At 37.7% G+C, this 17030-nt stretch overlaps 1 protein-coding gene across 11 annotated transcripts in view; it reads left to right on the forward strand.

Annotated features, from left to right (window-relative positions):
- The window catches only part of USP54 (ubiquitin specific peptidase 54), a 94678-nt gene that overhangs the window by 63026 nt on the left and 14622 nt on the right, over nucleotides 1-17030 (forward strand). For all 11 annotated transcript variants that reach the window (XR_005952688.1, XM_041404864.1, XM_041404865.1 and 8 more), the window contains 10 exons: nucleotides 912-1017; nucleotides 2892-3038; nucleotides 4425-4574; nucleotides 5843-6011; nucleotides 7689-7859; nucleotides 11849-11980; nucleotides 12280-12660; nucleotides 13677-13911; nucleotides 14710-14849; nucleotides 15843-16016. Coding sequence is in view for 10 of the 11 variants with exons in the window: in XM_041404864.1 (XP_041260798.1) it covers nucleotides 912-1017; nucleotides 2892-3038; nucleotides 4425-4574; nucleotides 5843-6011; nucleotides 7689-7859; nucleotides 11849-11980; nucleotides 12280-12660; nucleotides 13677-13911; nucleotides 14710-14849; nucleotides 15843-16016 (1805 nt within the window). In the remaining variant the exon portion in view is untranslated. The remainder of the gene's footprint in view (nucleotides 1-911; nucleotides 1018-2891; nucleotides 3039-4424; nucleotides 4575-5842; nucleotides 6012-7688; nucleotides 7860-11848; nucleotides 11981-12279; nucleotides 12661-13676; nucleotides 13912-14709; nucleotides 14850-15842; nucleotides 16017-17030) is intronic.

Consider the following 17030-nt stretch of genomic DNA (forward strand, 5'->3'; position numbering starts at 1 on the left):
AATCTTTATTGGGATTAGAATTTATCTTTGTTTTATGTCTGGCATGTGAGACATGTAGCTACAGTGATATCTATAGTTACAGAAGAAATTGTCATGAAAACTGCTAGTTGAGCTTCACATGCAGATCTCTTAAAAGGTCACACCACTTTACCTGTGTGCCAAGAGTATTGTAAAGCATCCCCTTTGTGGCTACTACCTGCTGTTCCATCAAGCTGCAGATTTTCATTAGGCTCCAGCAGAAACTGGATATCAGAATATTATTTATTAGAAAAAGGACAGAATAGGTATGTAAATGGCATTCAGTATTTTTTAGGAAATATTGCAACAGATATTAAGTCATGTATTATTTTAGAATTACCAATACATGCTAATATATTTATTCAACTGTGAAACCATTTTAAGCTTGAACATGCTTTGAGCACGAATACTTTTGTCTACATTTCTTTCTTTCAACTTGGACAGTGAAATAAATTGGGTACCGTGCTATTTTTTCTTTGTAATTTTATTCAGAATGTATCTTTCTGTGCTACTTTACTGTAATTGTGCTTATTGAAGGAGGTGCATTTTGAACAAAACATTTCATTTTGAAACGAAGTATTTATCAAAATGCTTAAATTTTCTTTTAAGATACAAAATTTAAACCAAACAATCTGTTTCTATTTTGAGTTCTACTTGTTTCTTTATGCAGTATTATTTCTGAGTTCTACTTGTTTCTTTATGCAGTATTTTTGTGGAAGATGGAATAATTCACAATTAACTGTGTGAGTTTTTTCTGTACTACAATATTAAATATAAAAAGTGTTCTGTGTTGTAAGTTTCTTAACTTAAAAAAAAAAAATGAAGATTAGTGTGGGTTTGTGTTTTTATTTTGTTATTAAACTTCTGTTTTCCATATTTGGTCTATACTGAAGCAATCAAGCTATTTGTATGCTGGAAAGGCGGGAGAAACCAACTCCAGATATGTTTGGAGAGCTCCTGCAGAATGCCAGCACCATGGGGGACCTGCGAAACTGTCCAGTGAGTAGCCTTGGTTCTCTTTGGCTGTGAATTCAGTATCTCACAGGTACTCCGTGAAGGAAGGGAAAACTTAGTGATGATGGGTGCTGCTTGGACTAACCACAAGTATTAAAAACAGGAATAGATACCTATTTTTTATGGATCTCATAAGTGCTAGATTTCTAAAGTAAGAATTCAGTGTCTTGCTCTGGCTCTTAATAAATATGCAAAAAGAGTTGCGTCAAACTTTTTTTACATGTTGGTTAACAGGTAGGGCAGGAGCATTAGCTTCAACAGGAGGGCTTGTGTACCTGGTCCCTGGGGCCAGAATAAGTATTTCCATTTTATACCTCGTTCCCCTCTCAATTTATAACTGAAACCGTCAGTAAAAGTCTCCATTGAAATATATACTTTTTAATATTGGCAAATAGTGGCTTACTTATTTAAGTAAAAGAAATTAAGATATTTTATTGTCATTTAAAAGGTACATATGAATCCAGCTATTTAATAACTGAAGAAAGTGAAATTTAATAGGAATAATAGGTTCTTGGTCAGGGCAAACTGCTCTTTGACTGTGAAATAATCAGTTGGATAAAATTGTATACCAGCATTTGCTGTCCTGTTCTTTTTATACAAAAAAAAATTTCTGTTGAGATTTAGCGAAGTGTGGCCTCGAAGTTATGCTAAGGAAGCTTTTTATCAGGATGCCATGTTTATGCTGTCATGCTGAAAATGCTGAAGCAAAGAAGACAATTTGAGAATAAGATAGGTTGGGAGGTAATAAACAGAATTGCTTGTACTTTAAATGACCCTTTCAAAATATGTGTGAAAAAAGTCAGCTTAATGTTAAAACCTCACATCTACATTTAAGCATCAGAGTCCTTTACAGTTTTTCTTTTTTTTTAGTTTTTTCTTTTTTTCACTCAGTGATATTTGGGACTGAAATTCTGACTAAATTTTCTAGATTGCTGTGGGGAAGAGGTGCTTTGTGATCTCTTCCCTGATTTTAGTGTTCAGAAATTATTATATCCAGTTGTGAAACTGGACTCTGTAGACAAGACAAGTGATTCTCAATATGAAAATGGGGTTTTTTTCCTGTCATTTTATAAGGGTACATTTGTGATGTGCCTCAGGGAAAAAATGAATGTTGCGAATGGACTTTGTCATAGTTTTTGTTATGTCCCCCGCCCCCTCCCCCCCACTCTGTTGCATCATTGACACCCCTCTCCCCTGCAAAGTGCACCAGTACTTATTTAAAAATGGGAAGAAAAATCGAAACAGGAAATAAGAATTGTAGAACTCCTTTGTGTTACTAAAACAACTCTTATTCTCCTCATCTTTCAGTTGCTGTTCTCATATTTATACAAATACTGATCTAACTATACTGTCTAAGATGGGATGTTTGAGGTACCGTGTAGAAACACTCAAATTTAACAGCAAAGCAGGACTACTTCTGCTTTTTCAGCAGAGCAGAAAATTTTTCCTGACATTGTCATATAAGGCATCAGTCTCTGTACATACAGTTTTTAATCTGAGGTTCTGATTAAAAGTGACCTTTCTGTCCAATTCCTAATAATGTTACTGGGATCTTTCATGTATGTTTACATATATTTTTTTAAATAAGCTTGGTTTTGTGCTATGTTTTAATGATTATCAATAGCAGGAGGAAGAATTGCCAGTGTTCACTTCAAAGCCTGAGAAGGCAGGATAGCCTTGATAGCACATCTCATCTATGACATGAGAAGCTCCTACCTTGGCACTGAGCATATCTGCTGTGTTTCATCACATCTTCTTTGGAAGCTGTAATTCTGAGACTTATACTTGTCAGTGCCTTGCCCTAACGTTATAATAAGTGAAGAGTTATATTCAGTGTCTTGTTTTATTTATGTGCTCAGAGTAACTGTGGGGAAAAGATCCGTATTCGTCGTGTGCTGATGAACTCACCACAGATCATCACCATTGGCTTGGTTTGGGACTCAGACCACTCTGATCTGGCTGAGGATGTGATTCACAGTCTGGGAACTTGCCTTAAGCTGGGAGATGTGAGTTTTTTTTATTTTGGCACTACTTACAAAGACTGTCTTTTTCATGGTAGTCTACAGTAGCAAATGGAGAAAAATATGAAGTCGCCACCTTCACCTTTTTAGTGTCCATAAAAAGAGGAATAGAGGGCATAACCAAGGATTTGACCTGCCTCTGAAAGCCTTAGAAAAATCTGTGAACTGTATATTCTTGAGTTTCTGAAATGTCTGAAACTCTAAAAATACTTTCCAGTGAAAGGAAATTCTGGATCAGGGTTGTGCTATTTCTATGAAAATACATATGTGCTCTTTCATTTTAAAGAACAGAAGTTTATTCCTTTTCTTTTGAAGACAAAATGTAGTTTAGTGGTCTTTGGGGTTGGTTTGTTTTTTTACCTTTAGCTTTTCTTTTTGGTGAAATGTGTGGTCATAACACTAAAGAGTTATTTGTGACTGAACAGTCTCTAAGAGGTGGTGGCTGGCACTGTGTGATTGAATGACAGATTGAATTAAATAGGATTCCCTGGAGGGTTCACTTACTCTGCATTAACTGATGCTTTAGAGCTGAATTATCGGTATGCCAAACTGTAGCTGTGTCTTACTGTAACATTGAGATACCAGATAAAATAGTTTATATATATATATATATATATATATATATATATATATATACACACACACATTATGTTTAAAAAAAATACATTGTCCAGTGCACAGTGTACCAGAATCAGTGTGAGCTGATGGAAATGTGGTTATGAAACAGTGTGGTCTTTGTGTAGTAAAGCAGTAATGCACTAAAACACAAGACCTGTGCAATTTAAATTAACAATATTCAGTTAAATAGAAAATATTTTTATTTCCTGTGTGCTGAATTCTTTTGATCTACTGATGTCTTCAGTTGATCATTCATGTGTTAGCGTCATAAATTGGTGAATTCTCATTGTTAAATTGCTAAATTCTGGATAGCTCTTGCTAAAGTCAGAATAAATGCCAGCTGTTTGCTGTCTAAACCGCCTTGTTTCTGCAAAAAGGAATGAATGTTTTAAACAGTATTTGATATAATCAGCAAGCGTGACACAGAATACAAATTTTCTAAATAGAACCACATTCAAATTATGTAACAGGTATTTTATCATTGTTGTAAATGTCTTCCTTCAAGTATACACATTCTCCAAGTCCAGCTCAATTTATGAGCATCTGGGGAGTTGGTCAGAATCCATTTCTGGTGTCTGAGTTTACTTAAACATTTTATGATTACTTATTTATTGCCTTGTTTTCTCTGTCTTTTGAAATAAAAGCCTGAGACCTCTCTATAGTGCTTCAAGGTCTTTGAACATAAAGCAGTATGTAAAATTCGGAGCACTTTATTAATTCCTCCTTCTGGTTTTTTTTCCTCCCTTCTTGAAGCTCTTCTTCAGAGTAACTGATGACAGAGCAAAACACTCGGAGCTGTATTTGGTGGGAATGATCTGTTACTATGGAAAACACTACTCAACCTTCTTCTTCCAGACTAAAATCCGCAAGTGGATGTACTTTGATGATGCTCATGTCAAAGAGGTGAGAAAAAAATGTTTAGGAAAACACTCTTTTGGAAATTTGTTAGCTGCTTGTGTGTAAATCCATTCTGTTTTCTACAGATTTTGAGAGGGTTTTTTGCTGATTTTCCACTCAGGATCCACAAATTTGTTACTCCTTTTTTTCTCAACAAAGTGAAATATTTTTTTTAAAAAAGCATACCAGAAAGCTCAGAAGCCCTATTATTCTGTTCTGTTGGCTCCCGGTCTTGTTTTTATGCTGTTGTTTGAAAATGTACAGTTGCTTGTGCATACAGCTAACACCCATCTCTTTCCCTTGCTGACAAGCAGTATAGCTATTTAGTGCCTGTTGTTGAACTCTGCTTGAGTGTCTACATGCCAGTGTTCCCTAGTGCTTGCTGCCAAGAACAAATTTTCCGCTCTCCTGTTAGTGCTTTTTTTTAGCCTTTTCACCAAGCATGAGGTCCTTGACATTAAAGACACCAGTGCTGAGATCTTGGCAGGACATTATAACCTATTAGATTGTTTGGCATTATTTCATCCCACTCTCCTTTTTTCCTTCTAGTCGTTGAATCACAAAGGTGAGAGAGGAAAATTTTCTCCTGTAGTTATGCCAAACACAGTGTCAATGGGCAAAAACCTCTTAATGCATATATTCAGTCATACTTCTTAGCAGAGAAATTTACAAGGATAGGTACTGCAGTGCTTTAGTGGAATACTCATGTATGGAGCAAATTTGTTGGAGTAAATGTTCAGTTTATCAGGTGAAACCTGTATTAGTACATGGGGAAGATTTGTGAGATTAGTATTACTATGTGAATTAACTGCCTGCCCTATTAGTGCTAGCAGAGGTTCTATCACAGCAGAAAGATTTACACAGTTGAAGTATTTAGCTTTGACTTGAATTTATTGTCCTAGTATCTTTATTGTTCATTTTGTTAATTAAAAATTCTTCTGCTTTTTGGTTGATGCAAAGTTAGAATGTCCCAGAAGATGAAAAGTTTTTTATGGAAAAAACATCTGAAAGGGAATGATTGTTTTTGTAATTGTGTTTTTAGCAGGAATTGTAATCAATTTAGCCATAGGATGATGAATACCTGGATTTTAGTTAGGTCGGCTCAGGAGCTTTCTTGCTGAGTCCAGGTCAATGCTGGCTATAGAAAGAGTTAAAGTATGTCAGTGGAAAATCAAACTCTGAAAGAATTGTGATGGGGGGAAAAAAGAACTGAATATAGAAAATTATGACAAAAAACCTTACTTTTTTTTTTTTTTCCCTGCTTGTCAATTCAGATTGGTCCAAAATGGAAAGATGTTGTGACAAAGTGCATTAAGGGTCACTATCAGCCTTTGCTGCTGCTCTATGCAGATCCAAGAGGAACTCCGGTGTCAACGCAAGACTTGCCCCCTCAGGTGGATTTACAGCAATATAACAGGACTTGCTACGACAGTGAGGACTCAGGTAGGCACGTGGGCTCTGTGCCTTGTACCTTCACGCTGAAATGCGGCATGCGAAATGTTTTCCTTCTTTGGAGCGTTGATTGTCACTAGGCCTCCTGGTTGCTTGTTAAAGCTGATCAGGAATTTTGAAGAGGATTTCCAGTGTTTTATCTGTGAACCTCTCTCTTGGTCTAAGACTGTTGATTGTTTGGATAGCAATCTTTTCCAAAAATGTTTGGAGAAAGAAATTGGGGGATGGGCTAAGTGAAGGACCTGGTATGATTTGGCTGTGGAAAGGAACACTGACTGATGACTTCAGTAACTGCAGTTGCTGACTTCAAAAGATCTGAACTGTCCTTAAATAGGACATTTACTGCAGGGCTTGTTCTCACCAAAAATACAAAGTGCCTTCAAGGTCAACGTTTGCAGCTAAACATAAGAACAACTTCCTTCTTTATGGTATTTTTTTCTTCTTTAATTTCTCTATGGAGAAATGAGTATGAAAATAATATCCCGTGTATTAAGGAGTGTATACATCACATATGTAAAATTAGCTATAGTCTTCAAACTGTTCAGATTTTTTACTTTTATTTACTGAAAGTGGAGGAAGGAGATTGCCCTTTTCACCTTCTCTCATGAGTTCAAGTATTACTGTATTGAAACTGAATCATGATGCTTTGTACTTTACAGTAGGGGATCAATGCTGGCTTCTTGAGAAGGGGCAGGTTACTTTGCTTTAGATAAAAGTATTTCAGTACAAAGTTGATACCAGGTAGCTTTTGAGTCGTAATAGATGATGAAACCTGTGAATCATTATAACAGGATATTCTTGTTATACTTACTAATATTTTGTACTTGAGTAATTATTGTTTGCTTTCCCCAAAGCATTGTTTCATATTGTAGTTGCACTCAACAGTGTTGAAAATGGACAATAATTTCAGTATGGTACTAATGTGTACTTTGCAGTCCAATGGATGTAGTTTAATTTTTCATAATAAAAATTTGATAAACTTGGACTTAAAAAAAGAGGAAGAAACAGGTTTTTAGAAGGAATGGTGCTGTCTTCCTGCTTCCAAAGGAGCAGACTTTTCCCATAATCTCTGGTGTTCTTGTGTCTGAGTTGGTGTCTTTGGTATTCTGTTCTTCTGTTAACTTCTGTATAGTTGCTCCTGCTCTCTTTTCTTAGTCTTTCTTGACTTTTATAATAGCAGAAAAAGATTGAAATTTGACATTACATCCTTGACATCATTTTAACATGATATTCTTGTTATACTTACTAATATTTTGTACTTGAGTAATTATTTTTTGCTTTCCCCAAAGCAGTGTTTCATATTGTAGTTGCACTCAACAGTGTTGAAAATGGACAATAATTTCAGTATGGTACTAATGTGTACTTTGCAGTCCAATGGATGTAGTTTAATTTTTCATAATAAAAATTTGATAAACTTGGACTTAAAAAAGAGGAAGAAAGAAACAGGTTTTTAGAAGGAATGGTACTGTCTTCCTGCTTCCAAAGGAGCAGACTTTTCCCATAATCTCTGGTGTTCTTGTGTCTGAGTTGGTGTCTTTGGTATTCTGTTCTTCTGTTAACTTCTGTATAGTTGCTCCTGCTCTCTTTTCTTAGTCTTTCTTGACTTTTATAATAGCAGAAAAAGATTGAAATTTGACATTACATCCTTGACATCATTTTTTTCTCCAGGGAGAGAACCTTCCATCTCGAGTGATACCCGGACAGATTCCTCTACAGACAGCTATCCTTATAAACAGGCACACCATGAGTCTGTGGTCAGTCACTTCTCCTCTGACTCCCAGGGCACAGTCATCTACAATGTGGAGAATGATGCCGCTTCACAAAGCAGCAGGGACACAGGTAGCAGACACCATTACATCTGTGTGTGATCAGTGTCACTAGATAAGATGACTGCAGTGGATTCCTGTTGAAAATATCTGTATATACACCCAGCCTTTAATAGAATAGCAAACAGTGTTTAATATCCTGAGTTTTTGATTTGTAATGAACAGTTGGCATTCACCAAAAAAACCCTGTGATTTGAAAGTCTTTTTGGCTGCTGTAGACCTGTGTCTAGCCAGACAAGCATTTACAGGTTTGTTTTTGTGTTATCCACAGTACTGCCTGCTTTGTTACATAATTCTGTGAGTTGGAGTCTGCATGGCCCTGTTGTAGGGTTTGGTAATTGTCGTGTGTGCTACTTACTCATCTCTGGGCAGTTACTTCATTTCAGGAGTTAGAGCTGTCTGGAAAAGGTGCTTTCATCACCAGTTTCCCTCATACTTGAGAACTAAGGACTTAGTGTAAGTGAGTGCTAGTAGTATTTACTGCACCAGTGAGGAGCATAAGATAATTTCCTGCCTGTGCCATGGAAGTAAGTTAAGCTTCCAGTGAATATCCAGTGAGTATATAGTCTGTATATATGTTCCTTTGGGCAGCTGAACAGTTTGCCTTCACACTCCTTAGTTGAAAAGAGGTTAACTGGAAGTCTAAAGACTTGATCTCTTCAATTATTGATGGCTAATGTCCACAGTCAGCCTGTTTCTGCATGCAATAACTTCTAACATCACTTCTAAAAAAGTAGTGCATAAGTTAAGGTCAGACCGCTGTAGCATCAGAAATAGGATCTGCTATTTCTGTTTGAAAAGTTACTTTATTGTGCCTTAAATAGGTTTTCTAAGAAGACCTAAGAGTAGAATCAGCAGTTGTTAGGTTGCACCAGAGTGTCAAAGCTGTCAGACTGCTTTGTCCTTTTTTTTTTTTTTGTAAAATTGTTCCTCTTTTGTAGTGTAATAGGTTCATTTGTAAAAATCTGTGGTACATCAAAATCTGAAAACGATGTTTCAAGTTCATTTTGTTTAGTATTCTTTAATTCTTCATCAGAAGTCTGAGTAACTGTAACACACAGTTTAAAATAGCCCACCAATTCTTCCAGTGTTTTAGCAAATACTTAATGCTGTAGGGACCAGTCATAGTCTTAGGTAGGGTGTGAGAAAGAAAAGAAAGTTGGAACAGAAATTGAGTGATGTGGAAACAAAATGTATATTTGTCTTTGGAGTACAAAGAAGACAAAATTGAAAGAGATGCTTTTTAAATAGTCTGCAAAAATGGCACAGAGTTTATTGGATTAAGTTCCTGCCTGCAAAACTTGCCATGCTGGCAGAAAAGGAGAGTAAAGGGGATGGTCACAGACATGTAAGCATGAAGTTCAGCATGTAACCTTTTGTTCTGTCATTTTTAGTGACTTTGTCCTTTTCTTTTTCTTTCTTCTCCTGTTGATTCTATCCTGTGTTATTACCTTCAGCTTAGCCCATTTCTCCACCTAAATTCAGTTGTCCTTATCTTCCCTGATTCAGCCTTAGTTATAGTCAGTCTGTCCCCTTAGCTAACCACTTGTCTGGGCATTTCCCCTCTTTTTTTACCTACCCACTACCTTTCCAAAAAAAAGTCAGTCTGCCAACTAATACAACTGCTCTGTCATCAAATGGCGATCCGTGGGGCTATAAAGAAGCCATCCACACTGACCTGTCAACTGAATCGTTCTGGGCAAGAGCAGGATTCTTCATTTAATGCCATTTACCCACTACTCCAGCCCAGAAAGTTATGGACCCTATCCCACATCATCCTCCAGGGAAGCTCCACCATTGGGTTGCATGTCCTCAGGCTCCTGGGTACTTCAGAATGGGGGCAGAAGAGTGGCTGCACAAGCCCTCTCTTTGCCCCTACCCACCTGTGCTGCTGAGAAAAATGTGCGTATTCTGGCTGCCCTATTCAGGCAACTGAGATTTCAGGGGGAGGGAGTAGAGGGTGTTGTGTCTTAACCCATTTGATTTAATTTCCTTCTCTGACATGCTCTTAGACACACACACAACTCCTACAAAACCAAACTTTTCCTTTAAATATTGCTGTTTGCTTGTGAAGCCATCCCAAGTCTCGAGGATGAGGTGTTTAAGTGATACATCCAGCAAGAGACAACTTTTAAGCATTGTTAGGCACTCAAAAGTGCTGGATTGTTACTTTTGTGAATTTTATAATCTGAGTGTTAAGTGCTAGCTGATATTCTTGAGATTTTAATTCCTATATTCATGCATTATGTTGGATTTAGTCTTTGTTTCGGAGTGTCCAAATAAAGACAATAAAGCCTGTGTCCTATGGACTTCTGATTCTTGACATCTCCTCCATGGCTATTAAATGTCTGATGACAGTGGGACAATATTTGCAGTCTTTGAAAGGAGAAGAAAATATTAATGCAAAGCTAGCAGCCTTCATTCTAAAAGACTGAGATGGGCTTTATTCAATGCAAACCTTCAGCTAGTGCGTATAGCACTAAATATTGTCAAATAATTTCTCTTATGGTAGTGAAGGAGGCTAACTGAACAATCTTTGTCAGGCTGGAATGTTTAACTAGAGAAGTTGTGCATGCTGAAGTGAAACATCACTTTCTTCTGTCTTGAGGGGAGCCACTGTAAGGATAATATTGTTCTTGGAGCTCCTGAAAGATAGTGGCAGTCCATGCTGTGAAGGGGAAAAAATATCCATCAAAGCACAGACACATTCAGTTACCCAAATGCTACACATCTTTTATCTTTGTTGCCAACGTTTCTCTTTTGCTTCCTTAATTTCTTTTCTTTTACGTAGTGTGCTTGTTTCTTAAAAATTTGGTCACAAAATAATTTTTTCCTTTGCAAATGAAAAGTGAGACTTGTGTAGCTTGCTTTTTATTGTTTGGATTCCTTCCTCCTCATTTATTGTAGTATCTTTGTAGCAACTGTAGTTGCAGTGAATTGGTTTTTTTAACTGTTGCTGGTACAATTTTGTATGTAGAATCTGCTTTTAATGTTGTTGATTTTGATGCTAATCTCTAGAGCAGGGAGAAGGTTCAGGAGAGCCAGCTATGCAGTCTGGGGGCTGTTAGACCACTATTTGCTGTTAGGGATTTTCATTTCCTATGTGGGGTAAAAGTTTGTGATATAAAGGCTAGAAAAAAGTCTTTGTAGCTTATCATAAATTCCCTTCTTATCCTGCATCTCTGCTTGGGACTACTCACGTGAGTAAAGCCATGCGTGTGTTTGTGCTTGCAGGTTTAGGACTGTGACTGTGTGAGAACCATAGAACTGAGCAAAGGCAATACAGAAAACTTGTGATGTCAAATAGCCTTAATTCCAGCTTGATGTGAGGAAATGGGGAGTAAATTTTGTTGAAGAGAAAATACTGGCACTCACACATAAGCTGTAATAAGAAAGTGTTGTGTGTCAGCTGATCCATGTTCATAGTTTGTGGGTGTGCTCTTAGCTTGTGGCAGATGTGAATTAGCTGGCTTGGCCCTTGAGAGCCAGGTGAGGCTTCTTCACTGTAGATTAGGCTAACTCAGATTACTTAGTGTTTGCTACAGGCAAAGAGATGAGTAGTTGGTGCAGAGCAGTTGATGATGCACAGTAATTTATTCTTAGATGGTAACTTGTTCATGTGTTTGAGTCTTTATTCAACAGAGTAATGTCTGGCAGCTGTCCTCAGGAGTTTCATGTTCATGGTCATTAAAACTGACAGCAAGGAAGTGGTGTCCGTAGACACCACATGAGAAGACAAAGCAGAATAAACCTTTTCCTAGGCATTTGGATAAGCTGTCATTAACTATTGGAGGGGCTGTATTGTTCTTTTATGAACTTAAAAATGGAACATCCTCTCCAAGATAAAACCAAAAACTTAGGGATACAAAAATTTACCTAAACTTGCCAGTTAGTGTTGGAGTGTCTGCAGTTCCTAAGGAGCAAGAGTCCTGCTGCTCTTAGCGCAGTGAACACTTGATCTGAAGGCTCTTGTCATCTCTGCTGTGTTCTTCCTCCTTCCAGGCCACCTGACTGACAGTGAGTGCAATCAGAGGCATGTTTCAAAGAAGGGCTCGCTGGCAGACCGCAAGAGGAGTTCTAGCCGGTCTAGGCGGAAAGGAGATGAGGCTCAGTCATCAGGATACCATAGTGAAGGCAAGAGATGCTACTTTATTTTAAATATCAGTATATTTCTGAATGTTTTTAATGTTCTCGGTGTGTATATTCATTTTTCTCATTGTTTCTTCCATCTTTGTCTTTATTTAATACTCTCTTTGCTTTTTGATGTTTAGTTCTGTTTTGGTTGGATGTTTGTTTAGAGAATGTTGGATTTTATATTATAATTTTGTTGTTTTGGATTGTACTTCTCAAAGTCTGCATGAAGATGCTGCAAGTAGGGCTGCTAGTTTAATTGAAGTTATTTTTGTGGATTTTGCTGTCTCTACAAACTGCAGGGGAAACCTTGAAGGAGAAACAAGCCCCCAGAACTGCCCCCAAACCATCCAGCAGCACCAGCAGGCTGAGGGAATTTAAAGAGACAGTGAGCAATATGATCCACAGCAGACCACAGCAGATTTCCCAAAGCATCCAGAACTCACCTCGTGGAGGGAATAGTGTGGATCAGGCAGAAACACGACCCTCAAAAAGCCTGTCTGCACACACTCGAGACTGGGAAGTGGAGAGTACCAGTAGCGAGTCTAAATCCAGTTCATCTAGCAGGTACCGGCCAACGTGGAGACCCAAAAGAGAGTCTCTGAATATAGACAGCATCTTCAGTAAAGACAAGAGGAAACATTGTGGCTACACTCAGCTTAGCCCTTTCTCTGAAGAAGCAGGTAAGAGTTTGAGAAGATTTACTTCAGAATGTGTGGGAAGTGAAAATTTGAACATGGAATTCAGGTCAGTGGTGAGTCATGTCTGTGAAGACTAAATCCTGTGTGGGTATTCATACTGCATGTGTGTTTATTCTGTTTGATTTCTGTGCCCTGTGTTTCCTGTCTAAGGAAAAATTAAGGGAAACAATACCATCTACCTTGCTTAAATTGGACACAGGCTATATCACTGAGTGTCTGAAGTTCGTCCTTTGGAATGAGCTTTTGTATTGCTCTGGTTTTCCCTCTGGTTCATCATGTATTTTTACTTGATGGCTCACAGTATGGTGCAGAAAGTACCTTGTGTATCAGTGCAGAGGTCTTGTTGTAAAGATAAGAGCCTGGAAGTCAGTGACGATTTATCTGGGAAGATTTTACAGCCGTGTAGCTTGTACATGGAGACTTTGCTGGTTTTGACAATTGAAAAGAAGCACAATGAGATATGTAAAGGGAAGGTGAAGGGGAAGAGAGCACACTTCCAGGGAAGGAAGGGACCCAAACAAGAATTAAATGGAAAGACCGTGAAATGTATAAGGGAGAATTTAAAAAAACCAAGTTTTCATGTCCTCTGTGTAAGCCACAACAAATCATAAATAGCAATAGCGTAAAAAGTGAGAGCATCTGAAATCGATATGACAGAGTAGTGGAAATGCAATTGGATATACTGTAAAATTATCTTGTACAAATAAAAATTACTAGGATTTTCATTCCAGACTTAATTGTTGCCTCAGGAGGAATATGGTAAGTTATACTTAAGGGGAAAGATTCAAAGATAAATTTGTGAACAGATTATTGCTTAAAATAACTAGGAAAGCTGTAAAAGTATTGCATTTTTTTTTTTTTGCTTAATATTGCAGGTTTTACACAAAATTAAGGATGGTGCTTCTGGTTGAAACATAATTGAGAAGCTAACATATATGGATGTTTTGCTGGTGTTGAAGCTTAGGTCTTCTACCAAGCTGTATTGTTTATCTTGACAGGTAAAGAACTTAGTGAGAATGAGGTGAAGGAGCGCACTGCTCACGAAACAAGGTTAAGCCAGTCAAATGTCAGATACAAGCGTGGTGTGCTGGGCCGGGGCACCCAGCACCATGTGGTGGATCAACATCCTCATCTGATACAGAGGATGGAGTCTGGCTATGAAAGCAGTGAGCGCAACAGCAACAGCCCAGTTAGTCTGGACATGCCCTTGTCTGAAAGCTCAAGCACCCACAGGTACATTTCAACAAAATTCATGTTTGGAATGATTGAAGTCTTGATTTCTTATTTGTAGTTGGTATAGAACATTTTGCAAATGGTATAGAACATTTTCGAAATGGTATAGAACATTTTGCAAAACAGTGGTCCTAGTTTTAAATACAGCTGTACTGGGACAGGGGAGAAATAGTAGGGAAATGGGAACCTGTTCTTCTCAGTGTATTTATAACTTACTGCTGGTGAGCAGAGAAGAAAAACGGGGCTTGAATGAGCAAGAAATGTGATCTAAAATGATGCATCTGAAATAGTTGTACCCATAGTCTGTGATTTAAAAGCTTATACTTGGAGTAGCTCATAGTCCTTTTTGTTTCCATTAAACCATTGATTCACAGACACCTTGTAAAAAATGATAAATCAGTAGCCTCTTAGAGAAATCTTTGTTTTCAGACATACCTGCAATATTCGTATGTAAAAATAAATAGCACCTTGCGTTTCTTTCCTTGACTTAGGAAGCTTCAGGTAATCACAAAGTGGCGCCGTTTATGGCCAATAAAACAATATGTAAGAATCTGTTCTGAACAATTCCTGGAGCACAGTTTTAATATTAATTGCATCATCTTATGGAGGAGAATAGAATTACTGTCCTCCTTGTTAACTTTCTCTTCTCCTGTTTCTCCCAAGATTTTCTTATGGTAGACTTCTTTTAAAATTAGATTAAAATGCGAGTATATGTTTGTGTGAATACAAAAAAAATAGATACAATTTCTCCTGAAGAAATTAGTCAAATGGTAAATTATAATTACTCTCTTCTTGGAGGGATGTTCATATGAAGAGAGCAGGTGGCTTTGTTCCTGCTTGGCGCAACATCCCGAAGTCTCACAGTAGCAGCATCTTGGAAGTGGAGTCAGCTTCATCAATTGGGAGCTGGACAAACAGCCCACACACCATGGGGAATGGTAAGATACGCTTTCTAGGGGTGGTTATGCAAGGTAAAATGTATCGAGTTGTTCTTTACTTTCTGGATGTTTATGTTCACATGGAAATTATAAGGAAAGGGAGAAGCAACTTTGAAGAACTTAACAGTTTTACAATAAATAATTCTAAGATTTACCAAAGGGGTTTGCAGAAAACTTTGTTTTAATATTCCTTTGATCATGTTGCTCTGGCATGTCTTTTGTGTATTGACTTAAATGGTAAAATAAAGCTATTTTTCGTATTCTTTCTTATAACTCAGTATTCTGCCATCAGTCAAAAAACAATACCAAGCATAGCTCATAACTTAGTAGAGTCCTGAAAACCAGTTTGTAATTCTGTATAAAATTCAAAACTGTTAGAATTGTGAATGTTCTTTTACAAGCTTTTTGGGCTGAGGCTAAGGTTTTCTGCTTATATATCATTCTAAGCAAATACTTTGTTCCAGAGAGGGAAGGAAAGGCAGCAGGGGAGACACTTTCTGAATACCAGTAATAGTTGGAATGAGAATGAGAACTGATGGATTTCTGTTGTGTAGGATATTGAGATGCTTTATTTTCCTTCCATTTTCATCCACTTCGTGCAGTTGGATGAAAAATATCTCATTGGAATCCATTTAACTTCCATGAGCTAGTGATCTGGCTAATTTGACATAGCTTTATTTGCAAGTTATAAACACAGTAAGAAGCCTCAAGATTTCATCATCAGCTTAGGGTTATTTCTTCCACTGGTTCTGTATGCTGTTTTTGTGAGTCAGTGAATCCAAGGGCTGTGCTACAGGGGAGCTTGAAGCACTAATGTATTTTTATAAGTAAAACTGAACAAAACAAAATTTATGTTCTACAGTTCTGTGGTCTCAGACTGTTATTACTTAATGTTAATTTTATTCTCCAGTAATATCGCCTTGTCTTTTAAGGGATACTTTTAAGACATGTAGCTATCAAAAATGTTTGTTTGCTTGTTTGTTTGTTTTGAAGGTGGAGACATCTTTGTTCCTTTAAAGAGTGAGCTGGATGAATTGCAAGAAGAGGTGGCAAGGAGAGCACATGAGCAAGAACTACGCAGAAAAAGAGAAAAGGAAATGGAAGCAGCAATGGGCTTTAATCCCCGTCCCAGCAGGTTCATGGATCTAGATGAACTGCAGAATCAGGGTAACCTTTGAATGCAGTACATTTTGCAAGATGGTAGTGCTGAAGTTTTTTGAACCTTTGAATGTAATTTCCTAATTTAATTATATATGTGTGTGTGCCTCTCGCCACATCCACCCCCATTACAGTTTTGTACCTTCAGGAAGTGACATGCTGTCCATTTCAAACCTGCAGAAAGTTAAAAAACTGGTATTTTGACCAAATTTCTTCTTAAATGAAAAAGCAAAGTTATGTAGAGATATTCTTAATATATCTGCATTTTTCCATTTTTTCAGTGATACACGCTGTTGATAGTATTAATACCCTAATTTAGCTGTAAGCCTCTAACTAGCATCTTGGAATGAGCAGGGCTGTTTTTACCTTTCAGGCACCTCAGCTTCACCTGCAGCAGAGGTGGTTAATATAAACCAGAGTTCTGTTTCTGCTTGAATTTAGTACCTTTGCAGCCCTGAGCAATTCTGCTTGTTCCTGCCCTTGTGCTTTGCAGTCTTTCTCCCTGACTGGCTGTGTACCCACAGCACAGGTGTCAGGACAAAGACTCTGGCTGGATCTAATTGAAAATCTGAGCTGGGTTTAGGTTGCCCATCTTTTCTAGGGAAAAAGGATTTTAAAAAAATTAAAAACCAAATACTAAGTTTGATTGTCTTTTCCATGACTCCTCATGTTTCTGGCAGGAGGTGGCAGCAAAACAGATTTACTTGGAAGGATGCAGCTGGAGCAGAGGGAACATGATAGGATTTACATGTAATACTTTGTTTTAGTCCTGAATCTCTATCACCCAGTAAGAGGATTCAGGAGAAAGGTGGGATAAAGTACGCTGCCCCAGTCAAGAGTGAACCTTGAAACCTGCTGGAACATTTAACTGGGGATTGTTGGAGGGTGAGCAGAACCAAGAAGAGTGAACACCTGGGCTCTGGTCCAACAAATGTATATATGATCAGGGCAGTCCTGCTGTAGTATCCTGTGCTGCCAGGCCTCCTGGCATCCCAATGTTGCATCCTCCAACCTGATGTAGAA

The sequence above is a fragment of the Onychostruthus taczanowskii genome, unplaced genomic scaffold (assembly GCF_017590055.1).
Source record: "Onychostruthus taczanowskii isolate IOZ18803 unplaced genomic scaffold, ASM1759005v1 scaffold22, whole genome shotgun sequence".
Taxonomy (NCBI): Eukaryota; Metazoa; Chordata; class Aves; order Passeriformes; family Passeridae; genus Onychostruthus; species Onychostruthus taczanowskii.